Here is a 13,455-nt window from a genome sequence, read left to right on the forward strand (position 1 = left end):
AAAAAATGCTTGTCCTATATAAAGAAGGATAAATGCATCCACAAATTTGTAACCATTATGCTCAAAATTATAGTTTGACATTTTATTTAACCTGGAGTAAACTATGTGACCACATTTTAGCTTTACTTTATGAAACTGAATTGTATCACCCGTGTTTTTGAAAGCTAAAAAAAAATAAGAAAAAGCTACCTACCGACCCTAATTTTTTTTCAGGACCGGGACAGGAAACTCAACATTTTTCTTAGGCCTCACAATGTCTTTCCAATGTCTGCAAAGTGTCGTTTCCTACTTTGATCATGACGACACTTGAGGTTCTACTGTGTAGGACATGCAAAAAGCTCAATGTTGACACAGCTCATGTGTAAATTTACAAAGCCCTTTCGAATTCTTAGCAACAACAGTGAGATATGAGGCTTATTTCACCTAGAAAATTACTGGAACTTTCAAAAGGACTCAATTGCCATAGTGTTGACATCCATTGTAAGTATTGCCTGACCAAGTACTCTCATGTGCAACGTGTGAAGATTTTTTTTGGTCTTAGGCAGAGCATTTTCACATGCATTCATGTACAAACTTTCTATACACACATGGTCTGTGTCTTAGATAACAATTTCCTGCATGCATGCCTTCCGTAACAATCGACAACTTTTTAGTTGCCAAAAATTCTCTCTGTTATGATATTTAAGTTTTTGGTGACGGTAAACAGTTTATAGCAATGAGTTCAGTAGTCCAAAATTTTGAGTCGATGGAAATAACCGTATCAGAACATGACTCTACTTGACATGTAGGGATAAAAGAAAATCCTCCGATATTACTGACGGACGGCAATTATTATTTGCTTTAGGACAGGCCAGGACAATGTGGCATTGCACGTAAGGTAGCAACTTATATTACAGTGCCACATACAAAGTATAAGCAGAAGGTAAAGGTTGTATCATATCTCCCCTACCGAAGTCTGGTACCAAATTTTACACCTGGGTGGAGTGAGGAAAGTCGTATTAACTGCCTTTCCCTCTTCAGTTGCCAAACATTCTCTCTGTTATAATATTTTTTTTTGTTATAAGTTTTCAGTGACGGTAAACAGTTTATAGTAATGAGTTCAGTTGTCCAAAATTTTGAGTCAAGGGAAATGACCATGATTTTACATGACATGTAGCAATAAATGAAAATCCTCTGATATTACTGACGGACGGCAATAAAGTTGGTGTGGCTTACTGCAGGTACTCGTACGGTACCCTCAGCACGCAGGCCGCGGAGGCCACTGTGGTGATGGGCGGAGCGGAGACGGGTCTCCACCGGCGATCGCCGCGTCGGTACGTGCAGGCGGTGGAGAACACCTTGGTCTGGTTGTGCAGATCCCTCCCTCCACAGACGAACGTTTCCTCGCCCACCACGCAGCAGGCGTACAGCACGCGCTGCCCGCTGAAGTGCATGACAGGGACGCGCTCATTAGTGGCCTCCCATGTGTCCTCCCGTGGGCTGTAGCGAACCACGTCCGAGCCCTCGACGAACAGGTAGATGTTGCCCTTGATCACCCTGGCGACGGGAACGTAGTGGAAGCGGGAGATTCCCGGAGGAACGTTTCGCCATCGGTCGCAGACCGTGTCGTACATTTCTACCGAGCTGCTCACTATGTTGCCCTCTTTTAGTCCGCTGATGGCGTATATGAAGCGGTCGTCGACGGTGGCGGTCTCGAAGAGGCACCGGCCGGTTCGCATGGGCGCCACGAACGTCCACTTCTTGGAGGAACTGCTGAGGTCGAGGCACTCCACGGAGTTGTGGATGACTCCTCCATTCTCGCCTCCCATGGCGAAGAGCCGGCCGTCGCAGGCGGCGAGTGCGGGGTACGCCCGGGGTGTGTGCATGTCCGGCATCCCCTTCCACGTGTTGCTGAAGGGGTCGAACATGTACACCGCGCGGTTGCTGGTGGTGGTGCGGCTCAGCTTCCCTCCCGCTACATACAGGCACCCGTCTAGAACGGCCACGGAGTGCGAGCAGACCTTGCAGGGGAGGGGCGCCAGGCTTGCCCAGCGCTGTTCCTCAAGTACGTACGCTAACGTGCTACTGATTCTTCCCTTCTTAGACTTCCCTCCCAGTACTAACACTGCCGTGATAAGCCTGCCTTGTCGCGGTATCAGGCGAGTAGACACAGTCAGACAATCCGGGTAGTTGCTATTTTCGAAAACCTCCATGAGATAACCCCTGCATTTGGGACTCTGTCCGACCAGTTCTTCGGTTTCGACACGGTCCATGAGATATTCTTTGTCTATCTCGGCCAGACGAATCTGAGACATGAGTCTGGGGAAGAGATGCCTGCGGTGTTGTATATCGTGTCTGGTCCAGCGGACGATAAGCTCGAAAACTGTCTCCTCGCGGAGAACTCTCAGTCTGTCGTCCGCTATCAGGTCTCGGAGCTGTCCAAAGGGAAGCTGCAGCACTTCCTCCCCCTGCACCATGTCGTTAAAGTTGTTCTGGATGAAGCGTTTGGACGTGTCCAGCAAGTCTTTAATGTTGTACACGCTGGCGAGGGATCTGACGCCGAGACAGTTTCCCGCCGTGATGTGGTTGCCGAGGAAGTCAGCGCAGCGAGCGCGGAGTCTTTCCAGCATGAGGTGGTCGGACCCCCGCAGGATGTCCTCCACGTTCCCCTCGTTGATGTCGGCCCGCCCGGTGTAGATGAAGTCCAGGATCTGCTCCATGGCCGCGGGAGTAGTGCAGCTCAGTGCGATGTGGTTGGTCTGGCTCTCCGTCATGTTGGAGTCGTACAGGGCGTCGAAGTACGGGCTGCAGGCGGCCAGGACGTTTCGGTGCGCGTGGAAGTCCCACCCGCTCACGCTCACCACCATGTCGGTGAACCTCCCCTCGCGGCGTTGCCACTGCAGTCTGCCGAGGATCTCCGTGCAGTGGTCGGGCTGACACGCCTCGCCGGCCGAGGGCATTGAGACACTGCTGCCTGGGCTGCAGTCGGACATGGTGGCTCTGTCGTGTGCCTTCCTGCTGTCCGCCCAAGTGCTCTTTAATTGCTGCTCTGAGCGCCACGCACAGCTTCCCCGCTCGAAACGGGAAAGAGCTGTCAAATGAAGTCCCCAATGGGACACTATCAGTCTTATAGCAAATAGGGTTCCCTGTCCCTGCACAGATAGACAAATGGATGCTGTCGATTGCAATCACGTAGGACTCCGTCAAACTCACGTCCTGCGCGCGGGTCGATCGGGCTCAGTAATCGAACCTAATGCTCCCAAATGTACCCTTAATGAGCAGAGAGCTCCGCGTTTCGTACACTGGCCGGCAACAAATGGGCAACCATGCTTTTAACGTGGGGATATGTCTTCCCGGACGGGATTTCAATACTGCTGATCAAATACCCGTGTCGTGCGGATTGCCCGGGTTTTAAAACTGACGAATCTGTACCGAAGGCTTCAATATAACGTCCACGGTACATATCGACCCTTCCCCACAATTTCCTCACTCCAATATAAATCAAAGATGCTTAAGTCCCCAGACAGATGACAGCTGAGATGTTGTTATGATGTATGTGTTATGACGGGGGGATTATGCGTGGCATACGCTTCCTATCTGGTTAGAGAAAACCAGCGGTGCGATTCCTAATTACGGCGTATCAACAATAGATGAGATACCTGCGTCACAGAATGTGGGTGACACCGAACAAAGTGGTATCGGCTCCCGAGATTGACTGATAGAATGATTGGTGGTAATCTCATGTCTTTGCACTCGATTTGGATTTCGCACCGCTCGATATGCGGGACAGGAAATGGTTCTGAAACCGAGCTGTAAAACAAAACAGGCGCATCTGCCAACACGACTTACATCCCCATTCCACTAGGACAACGACCTCGCTGAGAGCTGAAATTTGACAGAGCGCCCAATGAATTTCGTAGATGAAACGGATCCGTTAACGCCTTGTTTGTTTTGTTGTCTTTTTATTCGTCATACTTTTATACTATCTATGATATTTCAATTATGAAAGCAAGGGTTACACAAATCTAATTTAGGTCGCCGAGAGATTGCAGCAAGTAGGATTGAAATTGGAATGGGGGCCGCATTCGTCGGGAAGGCCACTTCTTTACAGTCCAGGGCCACAGAGAAGTGTACCATATCTGTTGTAGGATTTTTGTGTGACGTTTCTGTGTTCTCACTGTTGGGGAAACAGGTACACAACATTTTGTAAGGTCCGCGCTCCTAAAATGATAGGCGTACTTCTTTTGCTTTCTGAGTTTTTTTAGCTCCTTTTATGGTAAATTGTTGTCATTTACAAATCAAACTGGTTACGTAGCTCTTTATCTTTTAACGTAATTCTATCATACGTTTCCATCATGTTTACATGTTTACCTTAGAATAATTAAGGCAGCAAAATGAGACTACAAACCATTTTGAAACAGTGACATCTTTGCCCACACCCTGTCGTATGTATTAATGCCTCTTAAATAAATGACGATGTAAAATGTAAAAAATTCCCGAATATGACAAAATTGTCTGGAAATGACTAGGAAACTTTTCATTCAAGAAAACAGGCATATCTATTCACGTAAGCCTTGTTACAAATGACTAGTACGCCAGCTCACTGGACATTTCTAATAGTATCTAAGAATGAGCCAATAGTGCACACATCAACGCAAAACATAGGGGGGGGGGGGGCGGTGCATGCATACAGGGGGCCCAAACTGCCGTATATCAGAAACCTTCCCTTGGTGTCCAGTGAGTACGTACACATCTATAAAGGCAGTCTATTGATCGTATGAATGCATAATCGGTGCATGTACTGATAAGTATCATCCCAGTCCAACATATAGCAGCGGGACACAGCTGAAGCTATAACTATATCAACGTATCCATTGTACAGCCATGCTACTGCTGCCAGATTGAAATCACTTTATCAAATGCGAATGGCACCCTGGACTTATCGAATTCGAGCAGTATTCTTAGAATTGGCATTGTTAGGTATTGTCCATTTTGATGATTAGCCAGTTACAGCGCTTTAGACAGCCATACATTTTGCGTTTCACTTCCCATTCTGCTAGAGGAAGTGGCTTTATAAACTTAAAATTAATTCAAATGAATAAACTTATATTGGCGCCACCGCTAGAACCATAGGTATGAACAGATGTATGGGCATATGAACAGAAGAAGATTTCAGAACACAAACTGATATGAAGATATATTCAAATTTCCCCACGTTCACTGACAAAAAGAAAACAATCCTCCTCTTAACATCACAAAGCCCACGCATAATAGAAAATGTGGGATCATTCGTCTTCCACTGTCTTCGGCACACCCTTGACCCAGAATTCTATAGTTAGCTTTAGACTAGAGTAGACACTTGCAAAGTAGAGTATACACTGTTCGCACCATTTCATGTTACCTGCAAGGGCAAAAATTTGCAATAAAGTCTTTATGATAATCCTGATAGCTACGCAAGAAGTGACTTCTGCAGAGGTTATCATAACGAAATTCCCGGTACTGGCAATCATGTTGACTTAGTCCCCTCCCAGCCCCACCCTAAGTACACGCCGGCGCAGTAAGATATCAATCTTGGCCAGGAAATGACCCCGTGGGCGGAAACCCCCATCCTACAGACAGAGGCATTAAAACGAACGTTAACCTGAACCATTCGTCTTGTATTGTTCTCCTGCCGCCAGGGGGAAATGGCCACGGGAAATACGGGAATGGACAAAACACTTAAAGTAGAGGTAAAGTAGTATATTCGCGTTTAAGTGCAATAATTTTGTCAAGACGGTTCTTTCTAGTTCTGCGTCCTTTTTATCTGAGCGACATAACGGTAATTTGGAACTGAAAACTACATTTTGAAGCGTGACAATACTTGAGTGTATCGTAGAAAAATGTCTAAGTGCATTACATAATGCTTCATATAGTACCTTTACCGATTGACATTTTTGGTGGTTATACAGAATCTCCGCACTACATTAGTTATTTAAGCTACAACTGCCTGTTGTCTGGTCGCTCTTATTGTAAACCGCTCGGAAATAGTACTGGACGCTTTAACTCTGTGAAAGAGCGTTGTCTTGGCGAAAGGCTTAAGACACGATGAAAGGCTTAAGACATGAATACATCAATTTACCCAAACAATGACTACATGCAGTGTATCTCAGGCAGCAAGTTGAAAACGTGTCATGGGCGTCATACACTGTAGAAACTCTTTTCACGTTCATTTCTTTGTGACCCACGGTATATCCCCGTCCCACCTATTCCTCATCTCTCCATCACTGTCTCACAGGTCCTCTGCAGCACCATATCTCTGAATGACCGACTAAAATGAAGTACTCCCCATCTTTTCTCTCGAAGACGTTGAAACAGATGACAGTATAGGAGCGGCTTTATCCCTCTGTCAGGCGGGACGGCGTGGTACCGTGCACCCATCCGTTTTCTCACGCCCCTTTAGTTGTTCGGCCGGTCGTCAAACCCGAGTAAAACCCACTCCGGTGCAGCAGGTATTACCGCAGTGATTGGGTGAAGGTGGAGTGCCTGAAACATTTATGACTACAGATCCTGTGGTATGGCGGTGTTGGTACTGTTACGTGCAACAATAAAGACGATGGTCTCTTGTTCTCTCTTAGTTGTGCTGCGTGAGAAAAATGTATCATCGATTTTGATATGCTGTTATAGAGACACACATCGTTGTTCTCATTACATGATAATCAATAGTACCCCTTGTCTCTTCAGTACAAATATCTCTTACAGAAAAGAGCAGGTATGTATTTGAAGGTAAGTGTTTCTCTCATACTCTCACACACAGCCTATTAGTCATTACCGCAGTTGCAGCTGCAGGTGCCGCATAAAATATCAATGAAAATGTTGGCTGCCACATGTATTGTATAGCGGCTTCGTTCTGCTGGCCTAGCCCGGGTAGCACCTCCATAGGCTTGCGTCATCTTTCCAAACCGGAGCCCGGCCGAGCAGATTTCGAGAACGAAAAGTATGATGGTATAAAAGACAACAAACTACACAAGACCTAAAGAGAAAACTAGTAGTTGTGGGCATTATTTATGTATATTCTTACGTATATTTTTCTATTTTTCGTTTACATAAACAGCCCGGTCAGGCCCCGGTTTGGAAATGTGACGCTAGCCTTTGTGACGACTGGCTCAATCTTTTCGCTTGCTAATCACGAACGGAGGAGGTACCCAGGCTAGCTACTGCTTGCCCTCTGTCGACATAGCTATTACCGATGTCTCTCCTACCTGCGGTAATGTAATCCCATCAGTCCAGGCCGGGCGTGAAATCCGAGTCAACACGTGGTATAAATAAAAGGATTCATTCCTATCTCCAGAAACCATTTACAAGCACTTTGACCACCCTGATTCCGTGGTTTAAAGGACTTTACTGACTACAGCTTTCCTCCCCTATTAGGCCACACCGACTTGAATATATGGATGACATCGCCGTGCACACCAATTTTTGTCCGTTTCTCAAATAAAGTTTGCGACCATATTAGAAATCTTACAATGGTCACTACATCCACGGTACCAGCTTTTACAGATGCTTGGCTGTACAATGGCGTCAAATGGCCGAGTAGCTAGGCTAGTGGACCTGAGATCGAGAGGTCAAGGGGTCAATTCCTGGCATTTCTTGCTAGATAATTATGTCCCTTGCAAAGGTACTTTACTTCACCCAGGTGTAAAACTAGGTCCCTGACTTCGTTTAGGAAAGCTAAGAAGTTGTGGAAGGTCAAGGACGAGGTCGTCGTTCTAATGCTGGGCCTTTGTCAGTGGATAACAGCCCACTGCTCCTACAGCCTCAAACGCTATGGGACTACCTTTACTTGCCTTCCCTTTACCGTGCATTAACTGAGTCTTGCCACAGTACTAGTACACACCGTGAGACAGATTACAAAGAAAATTAATAATGATCTCCCCGGGATACAATAATGGGAGTAAGAGTTAATGAAGATGTTCTATTTTTCGCAATCGACAGCTGCCCAATATGGGTCAATCAAGGAGTCACCGCTCAGGGTACATCTTCTGAATTGCAGGTGCGAGGATGGTAATGCGCTAAAGTCGCTGCCTCACACGTGCTTGTTAAAAAGGACTGGCATATCCCATTGAAATATGTTGTCTACGAAATTTCAGTTTTTAGAGGAAAGTTTCACCATCAGAGGAAGCACGTATGTGCGTGAAAAGAATCCCAAAGGGCAGACAAGCAAGCAAGAAGTGAAGAGTAGTGGAAACCAGATCACAGCCGGATAAGATGATGTCAGCTACTTGCCTACACTTCCAGCAGGAAACGTCAATCTTTTAAAACGTTGGTGAGTCAAGGGAAAGCTTCAGGCTATTATATCCAATAGTAGGTTTACAGATCAGAGTAAGTTTGGCAGAGATTTTCAACTCCAACAGGCACATGGACGGCTTATTGCTCGGAGGGGGATCACTTGACGCCAAGTTGACGGCAAGGCAACTTTATTCCTCGTGGGTATGTACTAATTTTCTTAGAGCACACCTAACAGACATTTCCATACCTATAGCCGTAGTATGCAAAAGGGAACAATTACAAACTGACTTCAATGAGCCTGTACTACACGGCACTGTGGATCAGGAGGTCTACAGGAATTGATCCCGGCGATACCTATGTCGGCACATCATAAGAAATGGCCACATCAATGAATGGGAAACGAAGCAGGACCCCTGAGCACCAGAGCACTCCATTGATCCACAGCCCCTCTCCCTGCCAATACGGCTTCTACAGCCTTTCAAACCGAAACGATCCTTCACTGTTAGCGCCTGAATATTCCTGGACACGCTCAGAGTAGATCTTATCAAGGCCCAGACAAGGTGGTCGATAGCTGCGGTCGAGAGTCTTTAAGGAAGGGCAGCTTGCGTCTTGAGTAAGCCACTTCAAACGTAGGTGTGGAACTCAGAGGCACATCATCTTCAATAAAACCCAAGTGTCTTTAAGGTGAAAGGTTAGATGGCACGCCAAAGTCATAATAGATTCCTGAAAGTTGCCCGGACACACACGCAATGTGACTTTTCGATTATTGTCGACTTGAACCAAAAGTGATATATAGATTGCTGTCACAGTGATAATATTCGGCAAATAACCACACGATTACTAGAATAATGTACTGTACTTCATAACATAACATCAACAGAAGGAAATATGGTCCTGAAGTAGCAACCGACGACCAGTTACTATTATTTTTTTACGTGGAATTTGACACAGCCTCCAGATTCAACGGACCATCAATACACAGAAACAGAGAGTAGTGTTGGAAAATTCTTTTCAAACATTTCGGAAAGCCATCGATATTCTAGTACCTCCGATATCACGTTATATTGTGATTAACTCCGTAAAATATTCCCTTGTTGCAGCTTTCCCATTAAGAGGCCCCCAAATTCTCTCCTTTATGCGATGGCATTTGGAGATGAAAGTTTTACTAGTCCCAGCGCGTCTGTCCCGTCCGCTGATAACGCAGTCGGAACTCGCTAAGGTCCAACATCATGTCAGCCTTGTGTGCGACAATTGATAACCATCGGTTCCTCTCATATGCGTTATCCTAGTAAGCATCTCCTTGCGGCCGTCATGGACCATTATATCCTGGCGGAGATAAAATTCACATCCGTACAAATCCACCTGCTGAGTTCCTGTAAAGGTCGACCGAAACGCAAAACACAAAAAGTCGTTCCTTTAGAATTCACAATAATTGCTTTATAATTACCTCTGTTTGAGAACTATGTAATAGTCAGGTTCTACGGCAAATATTACGTTTTCGTTTGTGAGACAAGTTCATAAATTTTCCTCTAACATCCACATAGAAGGCTGTCAGAGTTAGCAATAGTTACTGAGCTGAGACAACGAAAGCTCCTATGGAGGCGCGTGGTATTGAATCAGGGAAGCTTTCAAGGCAGAACAATATGAACATCTCTTCACACCCTTGTTCATGGAGATGCAGAGTATACTTTATATATATAGCGTGTGCTATGAACATATTACTCTCGCCTCGACGGACGCACCAAAACATATCAGGACGCAATCGCTATTCAAAAAGTTATTAATGGAAGTGCGTGAACCGTCGTGATCATGTCAAGTAAACGGGTCGACCCTTGACCCGTAGTGCTAAATTTGGCCACAGATGCTTGCAGGTTCACTGGACCGAGACGAGACGGCTTTCGGTCCATGCATGAGACATTGCAGGCTTGTGGGACAGGCTTTATCAATCCTGATAGAATGATGATATGATAGCCTAAGAAACGACATTGTTGAGGCATATCCACAATGAACGCAAAATAAAGTCAAATATGCTGATGGAAAATTGTTGTTATTAAATAATTGGCCACAGATGCTTGCAGGGTCACTGGACTGAGACGTTACGAATTTCGGTCCATGCATGGTATATTGCGGATGTGAGACAGGCTTTATCAATCCTTATAGAGCGATGATTTGGTAGCCTAGGAGACGAAATTGTTGGGGCATATCCAAAATGAACAAAAATTAATTCAAATGTGCTGACGGGTCCTGTGTTTCCGCAGTTCGCTAACTATTAATATTACGAATGGAAATTGTTGTTCTTAAATGTGTATAGCATTCAATGATTCAGCACCAAGGACAGGTCTTACATACCAGCCAACGGTTGGAACGGCTGGTGACGCGCAACCACGCGGATTGTGACATGTGGCACGAGTTTAGTCTAGACAAAAAGGGTGTGAAGAAAACTTAAGGTGTTAGCTCCCAGTGCCAAACTTTGCAAGTAAAAGAACCTAGCACTTGTCGAGAAGAGAAGGGATGACACGGTGCGAACCGTACCAAAGCACAACCAGCTACCAGAATAAAAGCATCATCTGACAAATTGGTCTAACACGGACTTGTTTTAGCAACGATTTACTGTAACTAAACTATAGTTTTGTTTGAACTTTCTGTCATGTCCATAACTTACCATCTTCTTGCCTCTATTTACAATCCCTTATGTTCATATTTTCCATGTGATTAGATAAATGTTATGGTTCTCTCTTTGAAAGTTTCATAAATTCCTTCTTTGAAAATCAAAACTTAATCGATAACATCACAGAGGGCTATTCAGCATAAGGCAAGGTTGTGTGCAGTGTTGACATGGAGAGTTATGGTACTCTCCAAGCAGACGTTAGGCTCTGTTTTTGACGTATTCTTCTGCGTTTTCCACGCGCGGATCCAGGGGGAGGCGCGCCGGGCGCGCGCCTCCCCCTTCAGCTGGCAAAAAAAAAAATGGCAAGATAAACCAAGGCTACTAGAGGTCTTCGGAAGTTACGCCAAGAATATTGACAACGTTATAAAACTAATTCGCTTATTTGAAAGGAGATTTTCTGGTAATTATTTAGAGAAACTTGCAGTTTGAAATTACTAGTGGGTCTTTCGAGTCACGTAAACTTACGGTAAAGGCCCGGGGACGGAGCGCGGCCGCATCAATTTCTTCCCAAGAAACTGGTGGGTCGCTGTAAGCCAAAATCGGCGCTCAACAATATAGAAAGAGCGTGGAAATTTTGTAAGATCTCCAGAAAATCAGCGGAAGTTAATTATTTTTGATGAACTGATGATTTCTATCGTCCGTCATCGGCTTAGAGAGACGCAACCCGCCTTGGGAAAATCGGCGTCGTGCGCCGACACCCCCCTCCCCACTCCAGTTCTGATCAGTCGCCGCGGTGACCGTGCTGACGTTTTTGTTGTCATTTCCCCCCGATTTATATAATAATCGTCATAAATTGCCACCGCAGAAGCAAAAAGAGTCCGAAATATATGCATTTTCAAATGCGTAAGAAACTTTCAAAATCGTCTCCGGCAAGCCACTCAGATCCCACGAGATTTCTATGCGATTTTATAGGAGCGCGAGACGCTTCGCGGAGAGAGGCAAATCGGCAGCCAGGTACAAATAATTTTGCGATATTGTTTGTGTAGCGTGGCGTCATTTATGAATATTAAGAAGGAGGAACTAGCCTTCGTTAGGTTTGTCCTCAGTGGTAGTTGCTAAAAATAGTAAAAGATGTCCCTGACGTGAACTAGACAGCCACAGACATGACAAAAAGTTAGTGTTAGTTTGCTTCTCAAATTTGCTCAGATATGGCTCTAAAATGCACCAGAGAGCCTCTATTTCTTATAAATTTTCTGGGGGAGGCCCCCCATACCCCCCCAACGAGAGGGGGGAACCCCCCTCTCGTGCTCTCCCCCCGCGCAGCTTGCGCTGCGCGGCCGCGGCCTTCGGCCGCGTCATGGTGCGCGCCTCCCCCTTGGCAAATTTCTGGATCCGCCAGTGTTTTCGTGTTAACATAAGAACAAACAGGGATATGGCTTGCCCATGGCATTGAATAGAATGCATAGAGCTTCAGTCTCGAATTGAAACTTGAAAAGTCAGAAGGCTGAAAGCTTCTTAAAGAGCACAAGGAAAGGTAGACCAAAATTTAAGTACCCCTGGTCGGTTTAGCAAATAGCACACCAGGGACACGTTTAACGCAGAATGTACAGTCTAGTCCCCTCTATGGTGACCTGCATAATGCTCCAATGAATATTGCAAGCTGGGTTGTTTTCCCTCTCAAATTGCCAATATACAAGATTGATAATCTACAAGACCGTATATTTCCCAGCAGTCATTGATTTTCTTCCCCTCCGATGCACCTTTGGAACCGCACAGCTTCTTACGATTTAATGTAGGGAGAGCAAACTTAGTGAAAAATGGCCATTCATGTGAAATATGGCTAGTATGCAGCTCAGAAGTTATTGTACATACATGTACAAACATTTAACTAAACATTCATTGAGTCAAAACAAGGAAACGTCAACTCAAAAATAGTACAGCGCTTTATGGAAAGCATGCAACATTGTCTTTCTTTTTTTCCCAATAAAAAGATTGTCTTCGTCAAAGGTTCAAGTAATACATGGCCTTCTGTTGAGTGCATGCTATGCACTAGTAACATCAAGGAGATTATTTCAAACTCATTGGAAACATTTATGCTATAGTCACATTTGTGGAAGGAGGTAAGTCATGCCAAATAATACATCCAAGTCCAACCAATGAAAAATGCTTCCATCTATTAGTTGACCACCGTTCACACACTAATAGACAGAAAGAGTGACAGAGACACACACGTTGTATTATTGGGTAATAGAGTGTTTTATACATCAAACACACCTTTTTTGAGCTAGATATACATAATATTATCTGAAAATGTCAAATATACAAACCTTACCCCCACACTGTTCAATAGAGCTATTATTGCCTCATTTATATATATATATATTTCAACCAGGCATGCACATACAGGTCCTTCTAGGGGGACAACAAAGTAGACATCTCTTAATATAACGTCCTTGCTTAAACCTTACACTTCTAGTCAATGGGAACAAATCTGTAGGTCTAAAATGATGGGGGGGGGGGGGTGACTGTGTTTGATACCAGGGTGATTTAAGGTAAAGGTTAAAGAACAAGGAAACCCTTTGAGTAAACTTAGCATTCTTCTA

General features: G+C 45.0%; 1 protein-coding gene across 1 annotated transcript; it reads right to left on the minus strand.

Moving 5' to 3' along the window:
* Positions 1-1,070: 1,070 nt before the first annotated feature.
* Positions 1,071-3,736, minus strand: LOC118428458 (kelch-like protein 17). Its single transcript, XM_035838526.1, has one exon. It carries the CDS (start codon positions 2,970-2,972, stop codon positions 1,212-1,214), a length of 1,761 nt encoding a protein of 586 aa, XP_035694419.1. The 5' UTR covers positions 2,973-3,736; the 3' UTR covers positions 1,071-1,211.
* Positions 3,737-13,455: the final 9,719 nt, after the last annotated feature.

This window comes from Branchiostoma floridae, chromosome 13 (genome assembly GCF_000003815.2).
Source record: "Branchiostoma floridae strain S238N-H82 chromosome 13, Bfl_VNyyK, whole genome shotgun sequence".
In the NCBI taxonomy this organism is placed as follows: domain Eukaryota; kingdom Metazoa; phylum Chordata; class Leptocardii; order Amphioxiformes; family Branchiostomatidae; genus Branchiostoma; species Branchiostoma floridae.

Bases quoted from the DNA above. Each gene is read 5' to 3' on its own strand.
- LOC118428458 (XM_035838526.1), bottom strand. From the start codon at position 2,972: ATGTCCGACTGCAGCCCAGGCAGCAGTGTCTCAATGCCCTCGGCCGGC.